Consider the following 22,945-nt stretch of genomic DNA (forward strand, 5'->3'; position numbering starts at 1 on the left):
AAAAACACCTTTGTCACACGAAGTTGTGTGCTTTTTCTGATGCTTGATTCTGAGACCTAAAATTCTCAATCTCTTGGTCTCAAAGCCAAATTTATGGAAATTTCTTTCTCAAAAACTACATTACATCAGAGGGAGTCGTTTCTCACAATGTTTTATACTATCAATCTCTCCCATTACACATTACCAAGAAAGGTTTCATGCTCATAATTATTTTGAGTAATTACCAATAGTGTCCACTGCCTTCAAAAAGAAAACCCTTTAAAATCCATACAGTAATAAAATATAACCTTCGAGAAAGCACAGAAATTTCCGGCATTTTTATATTGCCAGAGTCCCTAATAAGAACTGCACTTTTTGGAAACCTTGTAGGTAACAAATGTGGTAAATCTAAAATTAAAACTAAGGCCATTTCCATTAAAACAAAAATAACCTAAAATAATTAGATGTCCTGGTTGAGTTCAAGGTTAATGTGTGTACTATGTAGTACATCTACATGTACATTGTAGTTGGTGATTTTGTGAAACTAATCAAGGTGTAACTTGAATTTCAAATTTCAAGACCAGGGCCCACTTTCATAAAAACTTGCTAAGCACAGAAAAATAAAAACAGGTTTCTTAGCCATCATTCCATAAAGTTAACAATGTTGCTACTGGTTCCCCACTCATACTTTCTAAGCAGTATTTTCTGCTATAAACAGCTTTAGGAAACTTGGCCCAGTTTATTACAGCAACATGTAAGCATAGCAAGAAATTTAGTAACAGAAAGATTCATCCAGTAAGCAACATTTAGCAGGATACCAGTACTTTACAAATCATCATATTATTATGGTGTTTTGGTGGTTGGTTACATTATTTCCTGCTAAGCAAAAGCTTTCTGACCTTAGCAATGTTTTCCAGTTTTACACCATGAATGGCAGCCAAAAGCCTAAATATGCAGGTACATCTTCACTGTAAACAGAAATGCTGGTCAATTTAATTTGTGTCTGTGTTTCTTGTCTTTGGTTATGGAGAGGCAAGTTGGGTCAAGTGTAGAAACAAACGTTCCGGTCTGAGAAACAATTGATTTGTTTATGTTGCTTCCTTTTTATATGGAGGCTAAAAATGTTTATATGCTAATAAAAAAAAAAGGCCAATGGCTGTCCTTGTACATGTCAAAATAAGGGTGCTTTTTTTTCAAATTCAGAAAGTTTATATGAGAGTATTTAAGGTATGAGAAAACACAGTGGCATAGGCAATAGGGAACGACACGTACCAGCATTTTACAGCTGGATTGTTTTGACTGTGCATTTGCAGGGCCTATTAATTTCGCTCTATTTGCAACACATTTCTATTGGTTACAGACACCATGTGACCTTAAACTTACCGTTTAATTTAACATCGTAAAATTGTTTGGGAAGTCAGCTTTTAGCTTGAGTCTGCCTTGACTGTAGTCAGCAATTCTATAATTTGTATTAGCAATTTCTTTTGAAAGGAAAAGTAGTTCTTGACTGCTTAAAATGCATGGCATATGGGGCGATGCTAGGGTAACAAGTAGTAACATTAAAGGCAGTGGACACTATTTGTAATTGCTCAAAACATTTTTTTTAAATAAAAACTTACTTCATACGGTGTAGTTTAAACAATTGTGAGAAACAGTTCAAATTTTCACAGGTTTGTTATTTTATGCATTATGTTGAGATACACCAAGTGAAAAGACTGATCTTGACAATTACAAAAGGTGTCCAGTGCCTTTGATGTACCCATGTACCTACATACTTAAATGTAGTAAAAGAAATTCAAAAATCTTGTGGCTTGTCAAGTTAGTAGAAATGTCCTACTAGTGCTACAAAAATATGGAGTTGAGAAATCCATAAACAAAACTGATTATATTTTTACCGGTGAGGGAGTCGGGGTTTTCCCCTGGATTGTTCAAAACTGTGGGGCATTCTGGAACCAAATTTGTTTTGATGTTTGACCAAAGCACACTGAATTGAAATAAAGACAAGGAAATGTTTTCTAGTTGTAATAGCTGTCCTCCCGCTGCAATAGCTTCCCAACAATAATGTACACATTATCCTGCTGCTGTCAGATTGTATATCAGCCCCTTCGCAGAATGTTTTCTACTTCTCAGTGTTTATCTTTGTTTTGAAAGCCCTACTCAATCTGGAGCATTCTATATGGTTTTTCTTTTGATAATTTTTGTGAAATTTGCACAACTGGTCAAAATCCTGTAACAGTTTGTGTTATACCTTTTGTGTTTGTATTTTTGCTTGTTTTTTTTTACGTTCATCTCTGTTAAGTGACCCTTTAGCATTTAAAGCTGTCAGTCATTTTGTCTTTGAATACCAATAAAAAAGAGGAATAAACAAAACAAACTAAAAGTATTAAATTGTGTTTTTTTTACAGGGTGATGTTTGGGTGGCCCTGTGCCAGGAACAATGTGCGACTCAAGCATGGACTCCATTGACCTTACAAGTAAGTCCATCTTTATATTTCAATCCTTATATCTAAAACGCATAAATGGACAACTATTTTGTTTGTTTGCCCTCATAAGTGAACATTCAGTTTCTACACTAATTAACCCCTCCCCAACCACCAGTCGGCAAAAAAAAAAAAAAATGAGAGAGAAATTGGAAAAAAATGATCATTGATTCAGTGTGATTGACAGCTCATTTGGCAATCGCCAACGAATGTTTATTGAAATAAATTTTAAAGTGCTTTTCCGCTGAAGAGCAAGGTATTCCTGATGGGGCCAAAGTGCCTCATTTTATTTATCGAGAATGATGACAGAGGGACTTTCATCATCGCTGGTTGAGCTGGACAAGTCATGTGACCAAGTCCCTTCTACATGTACCTGGTTAAAGTGGTGCTCTATTAAAAAAAAAAACCAAATATTCTGCTGTGTGGAGCTTCCATCCATAGTCTTTTAACCCAACCCGGTGGATTGTGAAACAACTGCAGTAATCACAGACCTGATACTTCGTAAGAGGCGACAGGGGCAATTGCCTTTGTGTTTCTGCTCATTGCCTCAGTGCCCCGTAAAATGCTCCATTATTATAATAGTACAGTGTCTCTTGAAGAGATGCCCTGAATGGAACAGAGATGCCAACTCTCCTCGATTTTGCAGAAAGTTCCCTGAATTGAAACCAGTCTTACCTTGTTCTAGTGAACAAATTTGAAAATCTCCCTGGTTTATAGAAACTGTTTTCCCTATTGAATGGAATTCTAAATGTCTCCATGATTGCTGTACAAAATGTCCTTGGTTGCCAGATGTAAATCTTGGCAGAGCTGATTCTGCAGAGAGAGAGAGAGAGTTCCCTTGAAATAAACCAATCTTTCTGTGTTCTAATGAGCGCATTTGAAAATCTCCCTGATTATAGAAAGTGTTCCCCCATTATATGAAATGTAATTCTAAATGTATCCCTGATTGTTGTACAAAATCTCCCTAATTGCAAGATGCAATATGTTGGCAGAGCTGACAAGTCTGTTTGATTATGCAGAAAGTTCCCTGAAAATATACCAATATTTCCATGTTCTGATTAACAAATTTGACAATCTCAATAATGAAAACTTTCCACCTACATGTATTATCTTCAATGTAATTTTAAATATATCCCCCATTGTCGTACAAAAAATCTTCCTGATTGCAAGATGCAATATGTTGGCAGCCCTGAAGAAACATCAGGCCTGAATTGGGGCTGAACGTAAACAAATATTTGAAAAGCATCTTAATGACAAAGACAATCTTCAAAACCTCAAAGGTAATCTTGTCATGGCTTGTTTTCAAAGTGCAAAGTACTAATGAATCAAGAGTGTTGTTTGAAACGTCGGACCCACACCGTTCATCTCCCACCACGGTATCATCAATCGGGGGGTGTTAATCGGACCAAAGTTTGGTTTATATCTCTCAGCCTACTAAATCGCATCCTCCCGTGTCAAATGAGGCAATGTTTCACTGTCAACATATTGACTATGCACTATCCTTGACGTATTCCAATCTTGTGGCCGTGTCAAGATGCTAGTTCAACGGTGTCTCGCAGCCATCAATATTCATACTTTAGCCTGGACAAACACCATTTTACCTCTGTAACAGGATGCGGGAAATGTTAGCTTAGAGGTAAAAGGCAATTTCACATTTTTTTTTTGCCTGTCGTTCCCCTCCGCTGATGTCTGCGCGTGGATTTATTGCTTTTTACATTTCGAATGTCAGGATCACTCAAAACACATCTGTGAAAGCCTCGCACTTTAGCGACATGTTTTGATTCCAACAAATTTGTTGGCAAGTGAAGATCTATAACTTACTTACTTTCATTTTATCCACCTTGACTCTGAGAATTAGGTTTTCATTTACGTGCTGTCTTGAGATTACAGGTTGCATTTGTTCATGAATGTAACATCATCTGACTGCAGCAGAGACTTGCACCTGCAAATAGTTCCGGTATAAAATGTATAAAAAATACAGATATTATGGGATCAGTGGGGTACACATTATCTTGTGCAAATATTTGCGTTTATTTTTTTTTTACGTTTTACAATATAGTGGTCAGATATGACAAGTGTTAGGAATTTGACCTTTTATATTTGATTGTGTCATTATCTCAAGTACTTATTCTACTTTTTGGTGTTTTGTGGTGTTTATGAAGCTCATCAATGTTGACTTTTGCTGATTGCTTTATTGCTAATAGAATATGAAAATAAAATATTTGGATTACGGCAACACCATGTGTATTCTACCCATGTTCTTTTGAGAACTTGTCTTGGTTCTACTACCGCGGAGTAAATTTTACGGAATTTTTGAGACCTCTCTACTGCCACAGAGTAGAACGTTTAAAAAAAATTTAACCTAAAAGTTCTCAAATTTGAATTTGCATGGACTGGTTCAAACAAAGTGGCAGGGTTTCACAGCATTTGGGTTTATCAGTTAACTCTGAATGATTATGTTGCCACATTTTATAGAATTGCATATAACCTCCATAGAGACAGTCATGGTAAAAACAATGCCAGAGTTTCGAAAAAATTAGTAAAACATTTTTTTTATATCTTGCTAGTCCAAAACTTGATGTTTAAAAACAATGAACACGGACACACTTACATGATAAAACATTTCCCCCTATTGTATGACTCCTTTAACCGATTGAGCTTTAACTTTCACATTTTTTTTCATGTAAACATGTTAGTTTGGTCACATAAGGTATCAATACTACTCTATGACAATCATTAATGTTGTTGCATGCTTTAATGCGCACTTTTATACATTTATTCAGTAGAATGTGAATTGGAGTCAGTAATCTCATTATTGAATCGTGTCGGTTTATTGTTCTTTTGTTGTCGGCCAAACCACTGAGTGTGTCAGCGTCTCCAATAAAGACAATAGATCAACTCATATTGACTCTCTCAAATTAAAGAATTCTACTTTTGATCGATGTACTCAAACAACACAAATGTGTCAACCCACTATGTGTGCAGCAGGAGTCTTTAATTTTGTTCAGTTACGAAGAAGAGAGAGGTCCTACTGATCAAATCCCTCTTATCGGCGCTTGCAGGAAGGGACTTAAAGTGACACACGTTGTGAAGTGAACGAATGTAATTGACGATTCCCCCCCCCCAAAAAAAAAAAAAACAGAAGAGAAAAGTCCACCGCTATTAAATCTCTGCAAATAGAAATACCTTGTCAATCTATGGCAACTAGAAAGCGCTACTGTGTGTGACCATCGTCGTTGTGTCTCCTTTGGTTTGAAATGTGTGTACATTCTCTTTAGTTACAAGGTTTGAGGACTAAGTGCAAACATAGAGACTGCCTCACCATCATTTCGTCTGCCCCCATAATTTGGTCGTCTTCATTGAAAATGCCAGAGTAGAAGTAATTGAGTCTCTGCTGAAAGGATTTTGACAGTGTCGTCAGAGAATACATTGTACACTGTTCATGTAACACTTTAAACGCATCAACTAAATTAAGCGCAAGGCCTGGTGTTTAACTTACGGTAAATTTTCTCATGGAGTAGTGGGGAAAATATTTCATCTGGCGGATGTGAACTTGTACATTATTTGTACATAATTTTACCAACATTATCTAAACTTTGCTTTTAAGTTGACTTACTGCAATTGTGAGAGCAATAATCTGCGACAATATGCTTCGTTTGTGAATGCTTTACATCACATAAAATATGGCTTGGGCTTACAGTATTTATCGTCTGATGAATAAAATCAGGGCCCCATTTCAAAGAGCTGCAAATTTAAGCTAAGCACAAAACATTTCCGCTCAAAACTTTAAGGTTCGCACCAAGCAATATTTTTTTGCTTAGCAGAAAATGTTCAGCTACATGTACATTAGTGTTGTCTGCTTTAAAGAAGTTCCATGAAATTGAACCCTTTGAAGTTTTAAAGTTCACTGTTGCAGCGCCCTCATGTGTTCATAATAATTAATTCCATTTAATTTCACTATTGTCTTTACTATTTTACCTACTGTTGGTCAAATAATCCAAGTGCGGACACCATTAGAATTTACCCATTGGATTGTCACCCATTGTCTCTATCAAATTCGAGCGCGGCTTTAGGTTCAAGTTCATATACATTTTGGTTCTTCAACAGCACTTCATGTACATTTGATAAATGATTCAATGCAAGGCAATTAATTAGCTCTGGTATTGTCAACAGGTTACAGGAGATAGACAAAATCCGTTGTCAGCAGTAACAGACATGCGCCGCTGACATTCCGAAGTGGCTTATTCAATTTTTATTTATTTAAAAGAAAACATTACCAAATAAATAGTCAAAGACTAAAGTCATTTGGAGTACAATTAAACAGACCTCCTTTAAGCGGTCAGCATCTACATGTACATGTACATGAACCAACATACACATCGTTGGTAAGTGTTTTTAATGTTGTTCCTTTATGGTACAATTATCCTTAAATTAGCATGGTGTTATGTAATTATTTAGTCATGCAAATGTGTATGCAAATGCCTGCTATTGAAATATGCATGGTCTTAAAAAAACTAAACCTGAATTATTGCAAATGGTTTTGTCATCAAAATATCAATATTATCAGAATGTATTTGTCTGTAAACCTCTAAACAACTTAACTGCAATTCTCTAATTGAATCAACTTTTGATATATTCCCATCTTGACATTTGCTGATTGAAAAAGGGGCCCATTTCAGATATAAGGAATAAACTGACAAAAGAAAATGTAAATACAACTTATTTATTTTATCTCAAACACAAATAGGCTTGATTCCACCTGACAACATCATGTTTTCTCCCAAGACCCTATCTCAATGACTCGTTGATTATCGATGGAAAGTAATTAATTAAGTGAGCTTTAGAATGATAATTGAATCAATGTCCCATTAAATAACTTTCTCTTTCCTCGCTGACTCTCGTGAGAGTTTCCAGGAGGCTTCCAGACAGGGGACTTAAAAGAGGTCAAATTGTAAGAATCTCTCGGCATAATAAGAAACCCCCAATGGGTTGACCGAGTCGTCTTTACTTAAATATACACTCTGTATAATAAAGTGTAGTACATGTATTTACTCCAGAGTAATCAGAGTTTTTAAAGCAAACATATGTAGACATGAAATGTTTGCCCATGGATTTATATATAACTGTACTGGGTTAGGGACGTTTATACTTGACCACTGTTTTCAGAGAATTCAGTTAGGCAAATAATTTTAGTGTTGGGCCAGTAGGCTCAAGACAGGACAGATTTGTGGTCTTGTTATTTTTTTTGATTCAACATCTTTGTCTTAAAGCCATTGGACACTTTCGGTTAACAGTATTGTCCAAAGGCCCACACTTCGTGTATCACAACTTATATATAAAATAACAAACCTGTGAAAATTTAGGCTCAATTGGTCATCGGAGTGAGGAGAAAATAACGGGGAAAACCCACCCTTGTTTCCGCACGTTTCGCCGTGTCATGACATGTGTTTAAAATAAATCCGGAATTCTCGTTAACGAGATTTGATAATTGTTTTAATGTTTTCTCGAAAAGTAAAGCATTTCATGGAATAATATTTCAAGAGAAGTCTTGCACCATTACCTTCTGTAAACCCTGTATAATGGCTTTAAAAGAATGATGCACAAATGTTGAGTTTGAGTCTCACAAAATATATCTTTTAATCCTGCTGAGTATCACCCATAATCAGTAGAGATCAGTCTTTGCTTCTAACAAATGAAACAGTTTAGATGATAAAACTGTGTTTTCATTTTGATTCTTGTCTTTTTTCATTTTGATTCTAATCTTGTAAACAAAATCCCGGTGCAGTCTTGTGGATTTTTCCCCTGAAAAAAACTTGAGCCCTGCTAAAAACTTAACAATCAACTGTGCAAATTGATGAACTCTTGTATAAATTCGAAAGAGGAAATCAAAACAACAGTGGAACCTCTTCTCTTCTGAACTACAGTACATGTAGAATTTGCATGCTAAAGGTTTTACCATTTTAAAAAAGCATGAGTGAATTAAACAAACCAATTCATCACCAAAAAAGAAAGCGCTCCTCTGTATTTGAGTCAGCAATCAAAACTCATGCGTGTTTCCTCCCATGTTTGTCGCGCAAATGTATTTTCTACCGTCTAGAGATTGGACTCACTTTCAAAACGACGAGGAAAAACAAAAGCGAGCAAGGCGGTTTCAGGAAGATGGGAAGTGGGTCAGCGTACTTGGCTAATTCCTCTGACTGCTTAGCATTAACCATTAGCTTCATGATTTGTTAAGTCCTTTTCACTAATGCTTGCAGTCCCTATACATGTTAATGCCACCCCGGGGCGATGGTTATGTGCCATTCGCTCAGAGATAGCGGTACACTTTGTACTAATCTTCGTTATTCCAAACCAGGATGGGATGCATAATGCATGTTTTTATCATCCGTGACATTCATCCAATGTACTTTCCAGGGTTGAAGGATACAAAGTGAATGATAAATTGTTCCCAAGGCGAGTTTATGAGTTTTTTATCATTTCTTTCTCTCTCTGTCTTTTTCGGTGCTCAGCAGAGGGATCGTTGTTTTTTTGTCTAATTAATAATGAGGCCAAGGTTGCACCTGCAAATGGCTCAAACAATAAAAGTAAAAATCTGATTTAATAAATCATCAGGGGAGTGTCAAAAAGATCTGGCAGTTTGTATTTTGAAAAAAAAAAAAAAAAAATTCCCTTTCTGAATCGCTATGTCATCGTTATCTTGTTGTCTTTTTAGTTTAATGTGTGACTCCAGAATAAAAAAAAAAAAAAAAAAATTAATGTTATTAAAATATCATTGTTTTAACCTGTAAACTGTAGCAATGTAGCCCTCAGGGTAACAAATGCATTGTTTTAATAAACCAGAAAAATAATAATAGTTATACTTATAGTATTTCAACATACTCGCTGGGGACCATGCTTTTCTGTCCTGGCTGAGTGTGATGGACATTTCTGCTGTATTTGAAGGGTAGTACGTAGTTATACGTTTGTTTATCACTCTTAAAATTAATGGCAATACAAACTTTCAGTTAGAAGCCTAAAACAGCATTCAAAGCATTTTTAGAAACATTTCATTTTGACATAATATGGACAAATTTTACCTGAGGTGTTACTACAGTAAGGCTTCCTCAGACTGTGTATCTCGTACAGCTAGATAATCAATGATACCTGAAAGATGTACCATCATTTGAAATGAAGTTTACACATGTTAGTTTTATTGTATATGTACATTTACTACAACAGTTCCAAAATACCAAAGGTAAACTTTGCTGTTAAGAGACAGTGGCGAGGATTTTTAAAAGACCAAGCCCACAAATTCAGGCGTTATTGGCAAGTGGGGTTTATGCATCGTGGTCCCAATTTGTTTTTACATTTTTGTCCGATATTTTTCTAGACAAATTCTACACAAATTGAAACTGTATTTATGGATACTTTTATTTTAAAGAAATTTGTATAAATCGAATTTCAAAAGAAGATTTAATTTCATAATTAGAATTTCGTTTTATATTTTAATATGACATGCACAGTCTATTGGAAGACCGTAGACTTGACCTACATGTATACTTTGACCTTTTTAGTCTGATTGAAGTTGTTTACATTTCAAATTGCAACTGTATGGTATGGGTGCAAGCTTTTGGGTTCGGCTGGTGTTTTTAGAATGGTCATCTTTGGGTTGAAACCTTGACCAATAACAACATTTCTTTGTAGTATTCCATTTTTTTATTGTTACATTTTCCTCCTATATTATGTCTGGTTACAAGAGTATACTTCCTCCATTTTTATATTTCATGTGTAATCCGTCATGAGGGTTTATGAGCTGTTCATTCATAATGAAAACCAACCCCCCTTGAAGAGAACTGGTTCTCTTGGATGAATGAATCTCAGTGACCCCTTTCTGAAACTTTCTACTGCATAAGGTCATGGCCAGCATGGAGCACAATAACTAGCAGAGTTTGTGGAAAAGGATTGTGCTTTCCAATCCACCCGGAGTTCCAACTGTGTTTTGGTGTCACTGATTTCATATTTTGTGTAGGTCTTTGTGCTGGGGGGGGGGGGGGGGGGCTGGCTTTTTTGTACACTTGATTCACTGTTTTCATTTCTGAAGTTTGTGTGTGAGATGGATGTGGAAGTTAAAGTTAACAAACACCTGTCTGTTTGTTATTCTGCAAAGAGTCTGGACTCTGTAAATGAACTGATGCTACAATGTACTTATCAAATGATTACCAATCTACGTGTACGTTTCGTTCGTTACTGAATCTCGAGCTGGACTTAGGAACTGTGAGATGAAAATAGATTTTGGGTTTCAAATATTGAGCTGAGAAATCACTACTTGAAATGACGTCTAGGAAATACCTGCTACATTTGTCAGTTTCAATTTAATCACTGATTTAATCACTGTTTTAAACAAGAGCCCCATGGAGAGAAGACAGGGAAGAAAGTTTCAGTTTTAAATGGGGGAGGAAAACCCCAGAAAATTATTCAAGGGAAAACCCACATAGTCAGACTGAAACCCAATCCACATAGTGCCCCTGGTGGGATTCGAACCAGAGTCCAAGAGGTGGAAGGTGAGGAAAGATACCACTTCGCCAACCTGACCACCCTAGTTCAGTTCTAAAGTTATATAACCTTACAGTGTATATTCAGATCATTAAAAACTAAAGCATCGGATGAAATGCACATCATGAGACGTGAGACCATTCATATTTGTAGGTTTTTTTTGTTTAAGTTTTTTTTTTAAAACACTCTTTTGGTCAACTTTGTGTCAGTGTTATATCAAACGGATATCTTGATCTTATTATTTAATTAAAAGTCTTTGAAATATGAAACTTCAAAGTTCTAGTTCTGGACCATCAGGAAGTTGATGAAGTTTCTAATTGAATTAATTTCGGCCTTGAAGATTATTATTGGGAAGTTGATGATAGGTGGGAGTAAACTTTATACTAGCCAGATCATCTGGTTGAAAATGAAACCTGTTTTTTTCCCTTTCCCCTTTTCTTTTTTGTATTCACATAAATTTGTGGACCATTAGACACGGCATCGGTTGGGCTTGGTAGTTGGGTAGTGATCGCATGGTTGGTTGCAGTCTATAGGTCCATCAATATTTCATAAATGGAATGCCATGCTCTGTTTCCCATGGCAGGAAAAAAACTGTCTTTCTGCCATTGTCATTTCTGTGTCTGTGTTTGGTGACTGATACATGGCAAACATTTACACTTGTAATGCTCGACGGGCGATTTACTTGTAATGCAAAGTAGACCACCACTGGAAAAAAATAAAATATATAATAACCAGGTGTGGAGACCAGGTAAAGTTTTCAACCCAAACTCAACGCTGCTAGCTCGGTGGAATTAAAAAAGGTAAGATATCATTCCCTCTCTCTCTTATTTTTTATCTAGAACTGTTTTTGTGTTTGTAGTTTTTTTATTTCTCCTAGTTTAGCCTTAATTCCCCCCTCTGTTGCCAGAGGCCCTTCTTTAACAGGACAAGTTGAAAGGCAGGTGAGGTATATACACAAAGACAGCAATGGATTGTTACCATTCCCTGGTGTCCCCGTTGTATAACACAGACGTGGTACACTCACTCTGCCCGGCCCTCATCACCAGGCTGGCGGCGCTCGGAGGTCGAGCTTCTAAACGCACTTGGTTATGAGATCTAGGAGGAGAAGTTAGTGAGAACGAGAGACCGTTGAAGGAAAAGAAAAAACCTCTCGGGCAAAATGTGTGCAAACATGAGACACTAATCCTTATGTGATGACTGGGCAAAACTCCCCTCTCTTATCCCACTCCTTTGCCAATGATATTGATGTGGTTGGAAGGGTGGAGTTTTTTAAGTGGGCCATTAGCACGGTGCTAAACACATGGAGTGTTTGATGTTTGACATGGTGGAGACATCTGTCAAGTTTGATGGATGGAGTGGGGCCATAGTGGGAATTATTAGCCCCTCTTGGCTCAGGAATACATGTTTCTGAAGATGGTAGAGATACATTTTTCATATTTATGGATGTTTATGCACATTGCAGGCTGATTTTGTAAAAATGGATGAAGGGGTCGCTTCTTAGTGGAAGATGGAACATCTGGGCTATAAGTCATCAGTGGACAAAATAAAATTTCATATTGAGTGGCAACCATATTATCGATTTACATTTTGGATCTGCGACATTTTGGATCTGCGATGCATATGGGAGTTTGGTCTTCTTTTGTAAGACTAATGGATCTAGGAATGATGTAGAAGAAGCGTTTCAAGTGAGAATACTTATTTAAAAAATTAGAAGAGGTCGGAAGAGTGAATTTTGCTTCAATTGCCACGCTTGCATGTTTGAGAGATATATCTTGCATCTCATCATATTTAAGTGTATTCAGAGTGAATCGTTTTCCGGGTTTCTGTGCCCCATGGAATATCAGAAAACTGTGAATATAGCCTGAAAAGTCTATTAAATCCTACACCATGTGTATATATGTAGCCCTTCTACATAAAGTAATATTCCCATTTTTTCCCCTCAAAAATGTAATGATCAGAATTTTGTTAATGAAAAGCACAAATTGTCTTCACTGTAGGTAATTGAGTAGTCATTAGAAATATTTTTAGAAACACTAGCAATAGAGAAGAACAGCAGGCAGGGTTATTTCTAGAATTTTTCAAAACTTAGTGGCAACTGGACCCAAATTTTGAAGTTTAGCCTAAGGACACTTAACTGAAACAAGTTATTCAATGTTTTCTACTTGGTGTTTGGTTTCTTATGCTTCACTGAACCATCTTAAATAGTTTTTGGAATTAGTAATATTTAATTATTATTTTTTTGTGAAATATCTACTTAAATACTGGCACGCATTTTCACAAATTCAGTCCGATACTCTAGTTTGTGCATGGGAAAATCCTAGCAGGTATTGTAAACGGAAGTGACAAATTTTTTTTACCAGCAAACAGTTATCGAATCTGAGGCTGAAAGAACTGGAATTTTTCTTAGTAGGGCAATGCTATTTTTCATTTTGCAGAGGGTAATATTAATGGTCATTGTTTCAAAGCGCTGGAGAGAGTTGTAAAGTCTGTTGGAAACTATTGAGGTGGGCACCAAGGCTAATGAGACCTGGGCAACAGATGCCATGTCCTTCATGTAATTCCAGATCGGGAGGTTGTTTAAGAGAAGATATTAGTTCCCTACAGATATGTGTTTTTGAGGTCGAGCATCTAAAGTTCACTTTATCTTATGACAGATCAGTTCATAAAGAGGCATATATGAGAACAGAGAAAAAGTCAAAGAACGCAAACAACCTCAGAATGTTAGTACATTACACTAGAGTCTGGAATGTCATTTACTCTTGTTATTGTGAATAGTTGGATGGCGTGACAGAGCTGTAACCTTAGATGATGTTTAGTTACATTTCCAGATAGGATCTGAACTGGAATTTGTGTTTCTCAGGAGAAATTTCCAAAGGGGGGAGGGTAGATTTGTACCAAATTGATTTCTGTTTCAGAAGGAAATCTACAGATTCATTTATTCATATAAATTCTTTCAAAGTGCAATGGGATTAGAGAGAGGGGAAATACTTGTTCATTTGCAGGTTCTATTTGCAACTTGTCAGCAGCGACAACTTACAAAATGTGAAAATCACTTTGTCAAAACTGGCAATTCCAGACTACCTTGGTCAAATAAATACAGCAGGGGGTGAGGGGAAGCAGTAATTTACAATTACCAGTTGTAAACAATGTCAAAGTTTGAACAAGCCCTTTGTCCGAGAAAAACCTGGTCACGCCGGAGTGAAAATAATACACACAGGTGAAAAGAAGAAGACGAAACGCAAATTGGAAATGGGGTCATAGCTGAATTGGATACTCCAATCTGTATTATTGAAGTGTACACTCCCCGGAGGTAACAAGGATTACCTTTGCCGTGGCCTGCCAGTCTGAATGAACACCCATGAGTCTACACCAGACTCTGACTGCTCGGAACTCCCGAAGAATGAAATCATTTTTTTTTTTAATAGGACCATGTGGTACCGAGTGCCATTCAGATGAAACAAGTCCCCTGATAAAAAAAAAGGGCCAGGTTCTATTGTGCTTTACAACTCCTTTTCGATTGTAGTAAAAGGGCAAAATGCATTCTAGTATAGGAGTTTCCGTTCTAAGTTTGTTTTCTTGTGTGCGGCGTTTCCTTCTAGAGTTTTTTGTGACTGTGGTACTTTTCTCTCTCTCTCTCTCGATCAATAATGTGGGAGTTTGTTAGTCTACGTGTCGTAGTGGTACCGCTGTGGTTTAGATTGTAACACATGAAAAGAAGGTCTTGGACCCGATAGGGATTACTCTTTTCAGCCAGTTTAAGTACAAACATTTCAGCCTGTTTCGGGAAAAGGAGTTCCAATTCATGTTTCAACAGCTTTTCTATAAAAAAATCAATATAGGAAAAAAATATATAAAAAGTTATACGCCATTATGTTTAGGATGTAAGTTTTTCATAGTTTTTTTTTACTATAAAAAAGATAATATGTTCCATTTCTACATGGACATGTACACTGTACCCTCATGTTCCTTTTGAAAAAGAATGGATCTGACCCAGAAATATATAATGCACAGAGTTTTCATAAAAGCATTAAACTTAAGACGCACAATTTGTCGTCAACCATTTGGGAATTTCTTTCCTCCATGCTTCGTCAAACTCTCAGCAGCTTATCTCTCGACATTTTGAATGTTTTTTGTTGTCGACTCACAAAGTTGTTTAGGTAGAGATCTAGAAATAAAGATCAATTCAGAACAATTTTAACAATATGTATTTTATTTTTATTTTTTAGGAAAGCTTCATTCAGTTTGTATTGCATGGATGCACCAATGGATTTAACATTTTGTTTTGTTTCTTCAATGCCTCCCTCTCCCTTTACTTGAAATGCTTGGAGTTGGCATCCTAAATTTGGATGAAACAAGTCAAGTTCCCCTAAATTGTGGCACAACTCCTATAGACAAAAACAAATTTACTGTAAAAATTTAAAGGGATGGTATAAGTTTGGTAATCACTCTTAAAATAAAGGGCAATAAACTTTTGGTTAGAAGCCTACAGTAGTTTTTGATAGTAAAAAGTATTTTCAAAGACATTTCACTCCAAAGTAATGTAGTTAATATGTAAAATATATGATGTCAAATATATTCTTTGCTAACGCAAAGCATATTTCCCAGGTTAGTATGGAACTTTTGCTTATTGGCGGGCGTATACAGCATCACTAGGCATTCTTTTCTTACACAGCTAGTGCAGAAATTTGGCGCTTGCACAGCTTGAGCATAAAATGGTGATTGTAAGCGCTGAATTCAGTAGTAAGCAGAGCCATAACAGTGTTTTCATGACAAGTTCAAATTATTGTAGAGAAGTACAATCATTTTTTTCAATATCATCTTTTTTTCTTACTTCCGATTATTGAAATCTGATTTTTTTTATAATTTCAAAGTGTTTGAGGTCAATGTGAATTGAGTGTCCATTTTAATTGTCAACTTTCCTCGCAGTTCATTTCTCTACAGTGTGTAATAAAATCCACCCACACCCCTGCGGGATCTTTCTCGTACATGTATGCACTAAAGCCAGTTTGAAATTATAAGTCTGACATTATCTATTTTCCCCCATACTTTTATTAAATTTTAATCATCGCAATTGCTGAGTGGATCGTGATGTGTTGAAAATTTTGAGTATTATGATGTGGCACTTTTTCCAAAGATTCGTTTGTTTGAAAATTTCCTTGTTTTTAATAAATATTTTGTCTGTCTTATATTTTTTTCCCAATAATTTCATTTCAACACATAATTTCCCCTTATGTACTTCAATTCTCCTGTCTGCGGAAGAGTTAGACAATATAAAGTAAGTCTGTAAAATTGTCTCCATTTTCCAGGTCGGATCGTGGCTCGGTCCTTTCTTCTCTTTTTTCCTTGGCTCAATGCCCCGCTCCTTTAAATCCAGAAGAAGAGGACAAAAGTACTGTAAAACCTTTTTATGCTCATCAATAAAGTAAAAAATATATAAAAAAATCTGTGGTTAAATGGAAAAGCTTTTAAGATTCTCAAAGACCTGGAAAAAAGGAAGATGCTTCGGCTTTGCACTCAATATTCCTCTTATTGTTGTCTCTCCCATCATCGGAGGCCCTAGCCTCCTCTCTCTGCTATCACTCAAGCCTTGTATTATTGTGTACCTGTATCGTAGATACAGTGAGATATGTTAATGTAATCTTACTTACTTACTTAATTCCCCCTCCCAACCCCTTAAAACCATGGTAACCTGGTCTTACAGATGAACTGATTGTGAAACCTGTAAAGACTGTAGAGAACTTCATGAAGATGACTTGTCAAATTCTGGTCAAATTTTGGTATTTTTTTTGATTGAAAATTGGAATTGGATTTGATCACTCTCTATCTCTGATTTATTTTTACTGAATCTTAAATTCTCAATTAATTATCCATCTATGACTTTAGTATTCACTTAGCTATCATTCCCCCCCCCCAAAAAAAAAAAAAAAGAAGAAAAAAAAAAGGGTAAATTAAAAAAATAAAGCTAAATTAAACAATTCATACTTGTAGAGATTTTATCAAATTTTAGCGGAAGAACTCTCCGTTATAAAAAAATAACATTTTATATTACGAACTTAGATATTGACAAAATGGTGACTGACACATTAATCTGGAGATAGTTGGTTCAAATCCTCCTCTAGTAAAATGCTTGAAAAAAAATTGATATCTTTTTTTTGGGGTCACAACAGCTATATTTCAACGTGAACAATTTCTCAAAAGGCATTATATTATCCAGATTTGATGTACTTCTTACCAAATAGACTCTTTAAGAGACTGTCATGAATCAAATAAAATTGTAATTTTAGTCTTCATTCATGTTATGAATTCGGAGACCTGCACTTTTTCATTTTCATCCATTCCAATTTCTAAATCATATAAAATCAAACTGAGGTGTGGGGGAAATTAAAGTCTGGTGCCTCTTACATTTAGCAATTTACATTCAGAATCGTGCTTGTGCACAGGGAATCTAACATTATTGGATAGTTCAGTTACGAATGCTAATCGCCCCACACTGTAACCCCCTGAAACATTCTGCTGACAGCTGATGCAGTGCCACCAAGGTGCACATAAAACCCAATTTGTCATTTCATCTGCGTTTTTTCTTCTCTCGCTCCCGACGTGGAGAGTGTAATAGAACATGTAATAACGCATGCAGCACCTTTTAAGAGATAAAACATAGTCGGCAGTTAGCCCCACCTGATAATATTGCCAATGTATATGGCTGCAGGCAAAGGTAGGGGGGGGGTGATTGGGACACAGAAAGTGCTATTACCGAACGTCATACGTCTTCCCCCTCCTCATGCAATCTTTTGGTTTACTGTTCCATCTTAACTATTTAATCCCCCCACTCCCCCTGCGATAGGGTACAACCCTTTGGGGGACATCTGTGAGTTTGTGAAGCACGGGACGAAGAACGGCAGAGTGGACAGCTTCTATCGATTTGTAGATTTGGATGTTGAGAACATGGTCATAGGTAGGTGCGAGGTGGGGGGGGGGAGGGAGAGTGGATTCAGAGAATTCCCATTACGGTTTGCAAGGGTTCAAACTGTGGGTTAGGCTGAGGAATTATTGCTTATTTATTCAGTTGTTGGACAATATTATGTTGAACTTAACATATCTTTGTAAAGATACATGTATATCACAATGTTTTTTTTTTTTAAGTATTTTGTTTTCCAAGGTATCAACTGTGTTTGCATACATGTACCATGTGTTCAACAACACAAATACAAGTCCCATTTTTCCCAATTTCGTAGAAGCTGTTTTCCAATTTCATAGAAGTCGTAGAGAAGTATAAGTTCATAGAGAAGTATAAACAATTTAAGATGATTGAGAAAACTACCAAAAGAAATCAACTAACTTGTCAAATGTAACGGTATAAAACTTGCATGTTTGGATCACAACAAATATCGTTGACAAGTAACTTGCCCTTTTCAGGGTTTTTTGCTAGACATTAAAACGAAAAACAGAGTTCACATAAAAACTAAAAACAAATGGTGGGTGTTATTGTGAAGCTGACATTAAGAGTTTAAAGTGTGATATTCGCGGGGGCACGTTTGATAAAAGAATTTCAATTTGTTTCTTTTATTTATATATCTTATAATACTTGTCATGATTTCTCCAAAGGAAATAATAGTCCACTCGGTGGAGAGTTATAATACATTAAATAGATTATCCAATCAGGGTTGGGCTGTGGTTAGCTTCCATTTTTAGCGGTTGACCTTACCACAATCCAAAAGGATTTTTGGAGCTTATAATAGGTCAGGTCAAACCATATGTGTCTGAAGCAGAACTCCAACAGCTTGTGGAGGCTTTTGTTTGTTTTCGGTCAGAGATCTTTTGCATTTTTTCGTCAACAAGAAAATACCCATAAATAGTTTTTTAAAGGGAAAGTGTTCCTTTGGTTTTTGGAACCATCCGATTGGTTTTATCAAATGAATATGTGTACAACAAAACTAAAATGAACACTTTATTTTGGTTGCTTTTTTGAGATATCACCAAAAAATCTGGAGCGATTTTGTCACACAGGTAGAATACAGTAATCTATAATTTGAATAAACATCCTGAGAGATGTTACTGTTAATAACGCTTCACACTTCTCAGATTTGGGGGATAGAAATTCTGTATCATCTTCAAAACCACATAACTTCAAAATGCTTTTACACTATTGAAAGCTGCTGTGCTTTTAATTTAAGCCTAGTAGTTTTTTTTATAGGCAATAATTTTAAGAGTGATTACCAACAGTATAGCTTCCCTTTAACCTGGACATTTTATGTACGTATTGCACTTTTGATGGTGAGGTAAATTAATGTATAATTGGCCTTTATTCCAATTATAGCACTATACAAGCACATGTAGTTGGAAATATATAGCAAACACTCAGATAATTTTTAATTGGAAAGTTTATTATTGTAAAGCAGTTTTGATGGTGATGTAAATTTGTGTGTAATTGTTTTTTAATTTTAGCTTTTTACTTGCACATCTGAATACAAATTTTAAAAGATGAAATTATTTTGAAAAGAAATTTGCATTTCTTGGTTTGGGCTGGAAATAAGATTTATTTTTGTAGCTCTAAAAGTTTTTTTTTTATACATGCTCTGCCATTTTAATAGAGTTAGTAAAATTGGCTTAAAATTTGACTGAGTTGTTGACCAAACTGGTGCTCTAATTTATTTTGATCCCAAGTTTCAAATGAAAAAAACCATTTAATTAATGTTAATTGGATTAGCTTTCACCAGCTTCAAACCATGATTAGTTGTTTACTACAATTTATGAAATAACGGTTGTTTACTTAAATATTTTTATTCTGAACTTTAACTAGAAATCACCATTGAATTTGTGACTATTCATGAAAGATATGAAAGGGTTCTCTTATTGACTCCAGTACCTTACAAGACCTACATGTACATGTATGCATGACCCAACAACACACATTGTCAACCACCAGACAAAAAATCCCCCTCCACGAACAATAAAGGGAATCATAAATCACCCCTCACCTAAATAATGGAACAACCTGGGTAAAAGTGCACTTGAACCATCCGTTCAATCAATCAATCCTTGAAGCATAGCCCTTCCTTTTTTTTTTTCTTTTTTTTTTTTTTGAATTTAGGCTGAGGCCATTAAAAATTATTATTCGGTTACTCATTTGATGTAGGGCTGAAATTACAAATGTGACACAATTTCTGTCGGGATGAAGTGTTACCTTGTCGTTGATAAATTTTGTTGCAGATGGTACTGCGGCTGTAAAATAGAGAGTCGGAAAGATGAAATAACAGTTATAGGCTTTCTGGCAGATCGATATTTCCCCCAAGAATCTCTCGGGAACCAATCAGTAGTGGAATTTTATTTTACTTTCCAAGATGAGTTTGAATTTGAGTGAAATTATTGGATCACATCAATAGAATAATGTCTTGAGAGAATTTAGGCAAAACATTAGTCTCATGGTCAAATTTTTGAGATATTGCTGAAAATCGGGGTGAAGAATAATTTGTAAATGGAATACACAATCTGAGAAGTGTAGGCCTATCTGATGGTACATGTAAATGTTTCTCATATTCAAGTTTGGGGATAAAAACTGACATATTTGTCAAAAACGCCTACTTTAAAGCCATTGGACCCTTTTGGTACAGAAAAAAAAAAGATTTACAAATAACTTACAGGGTTTACAGAAGGTAATGGTGAAAGACTTCTCTTGAAATATTATTCCATGATATGCTTTACTTTTTGAGAAAACAGTAAAACAATATAAATTCTCGTTAACGAGAATTACGGATTTATTATAAACACATGTCATGACACGGTGAAATATGCAAAAACAGGAGTGGGTTTTCCTGTTACGTTCTCCCGACTCCGATGTCCGATTGAGCCTAAATTTCCACTGGATTGTTATTTTACATATAAGTTGTGATACACGAAGTGTGGGACTTGGACAATACTGTTTACCGAAAGTGTATAATGGCTTTAATGTGAAATGATTCTCAAAATGCACTATACTGGCCAAAGCTGCTGTACTTCTAACATTGAAGTTTTTATTGCCAATAAATTTAAGAGGGATTACTAAACATGTACCTTCCCTTTCAATGAACAGAGACTAATAATTGCATGGAAGCTTATAAAAACAGTGGTTTTTTTCTAAGTAAATACAATGGTTTATGAAAGAGATATGTAATATAGAAATGTGTTCAAGCAGCATTCATCATTTCTCTGATGAAATGTTTTGTCATTATTTCTGATGTAATATGAAAGTGATGAGCTGCCAATTTGTTGGTGTAAGGTGGAATTTGTTTGCCTTCAAGGTGAGGTTGTTAAGAGCTTGTTTGCAAGTACATACAATTTGTAGCTTTCAGTACACAGTATCAAATGTGTGGTAATCAAATTCCAATAAACTAGCTGCTCTGATAATTTTTTGTTTTTACTTGATTTCTAATCAAGTTGACCTTATTGGATAATTGGTTTTTGGAATCTTTAACCAATGTACGTATGCCATAACATAAATATTTTCCTGGATTCTTTTTAATGTGAGCATGTTTTTAAGGCAACAATCAGGCACAGTGAGCATTGGCAGTTACCACCGGTAACCCCCTCCCTCTTCAACAGTTGCACACCATATGTTTCGTTCAGTATGGTATGTAGAGCTTAACCTATATGCATAGTTGTGCAAAAAAAAATTGCCCGGTACCCCGTCGTGGGGCAGTCTGCGGGGATACTCCTGTGGCCCGACAACCCGGATATCCCTAGCGTGTAAATGGGACGTGCACCGGGGACGTCGGAATAATGCCCCAAATAAACTGTAGCAATCATCATAAAACAACAAGCATTCTTTCTGTGAGTTTGGCTGTGTCACAGTGTGGGGTCGTGGTAGAATCAGCACGTACAGGCAGTTAAAGAGTCCTGTAACACTCTGTAATATAACCAACAATGTTTGTTTTGTCAATGTTTGTATCGCTGAGATCTTACTTACTGGTTGAGGAACTGTACCAAACATCCCATGAATAAAATTCCGCTTGAGTTGTCGTCAATTGTTTGAAAACGGTGAATGGAAATGGGCCAATGAGCTATTTTATACGTCTGAAGAAGTAAAAACAATTCATTTGTGTACATGGTACTGAGGATACTTCCTGCAGATGTGTCCATGATACGTAAAGTACGTTTTGGATTATTGTATGTTTGGATAATTGTACAACTAGTTCACAAAAGGTGTGCCATTTCCTGTCAGGACATACAGTTTTAGTTCAATTAAAATAAAACATGGATTCACTCTTCCAAGGTTAACTCCCAAGTTTCTCTTGAGCCCAGCTTCCAATTTTGTTGATCTGTATTTTCATAATGAGTACAAACCTCTCGGAAAGGTGGAACCCACCTTTTTTCAAATTTGCTTCCATTTGCCCCCCTCTCTGGTTAATTCCTAAATGATCTAGACTTTCAGGCCTCCCAAAAAACTTACGACACCCACTAACCATGGTGCCCTGTGCAAGGTTCCTGGACAAATTTTCATTTTCCTCTTGCCCCTTACCAGAGGGAAATTGCTGTGCCCCTTGAAGAGCGAGTGCAGGGCTTGTGACTTCGTATACATTCCATATGAACGCACAAGTTTGTGTTTCACAAGAAACTATTTCTTCGTTATAGTCCATTAATATTGCATGTACATAGCTCTTTGTAGATATTGCGTGCAATTCTGAGAAATATGTTATCATTTTGAACGAGGGTAATCTACACTTGTGTATGCTTGAAACATGATGGATGAACTATTAGATTGCAACTCCATATGTCATTGTCTGGAAAGAACATTTAACGACACTGGAAAGAATTGATATCATGACTTAGTTATGAATTACCAAATATTTATGATCAACATCAATGTTGAAGGTAGGGTTTTTTGGTGGAGTCGTTAGGCAAAAACTTCTGTGTCGTGGTGAAAAGCTGAACATTCTTTTTCAAAGCCAGGCTTTGAGTGATGATTGTGCAAGACATCACAG

The 22,945-nt window shown here is 36.0% G+C and overlaps 1 protein-coding gene across 2 annotated transcripts in view; it reads left to right on the plus strand.

Annotated features, from left to right (window-relative positions):
- Positions 1 to 22,945, plus strand: part of LOC139939322 (oxysterols receptor LXR-alpha-like) — a 133,386-nt gene that overhangs the window by 33,230 nt on the left and 77,211 nt on the right. Inside the window, exon 3 of one of the 2 annotated variants that reach the window (XM_071935102.1) lies at positions 2,385 to 2,453. In XM_071935102.1, coding sequence (XP_071791203.1) covers positions 2,417 to 2,453 — 37 coding nt within the window. In that variant the 5' untranslated portion in view covers positions 2,385 to 2,416. Of the gene's footprint in view, positions 1 to 2,384; positions 2,454 to 11,700; positions 11,792 to 22,945 lie in introns of those variants that run through there. The other variant, XM_071935105.1, reaches the window with a different exon arrangement.

Source organism: Asterias amurensis, chromosome 7 (genome assembly GCF_032118995.1).
Source record: "Asterias amurensis chromosome 7, ASM3211899v1".
Classification (NCBI taxonomy): Eukaryota; Metazoa; Echinodermata; class Asteroidea; order Forcipulatida; family Asteriidae; genus Asterias; species Asterias amurensis.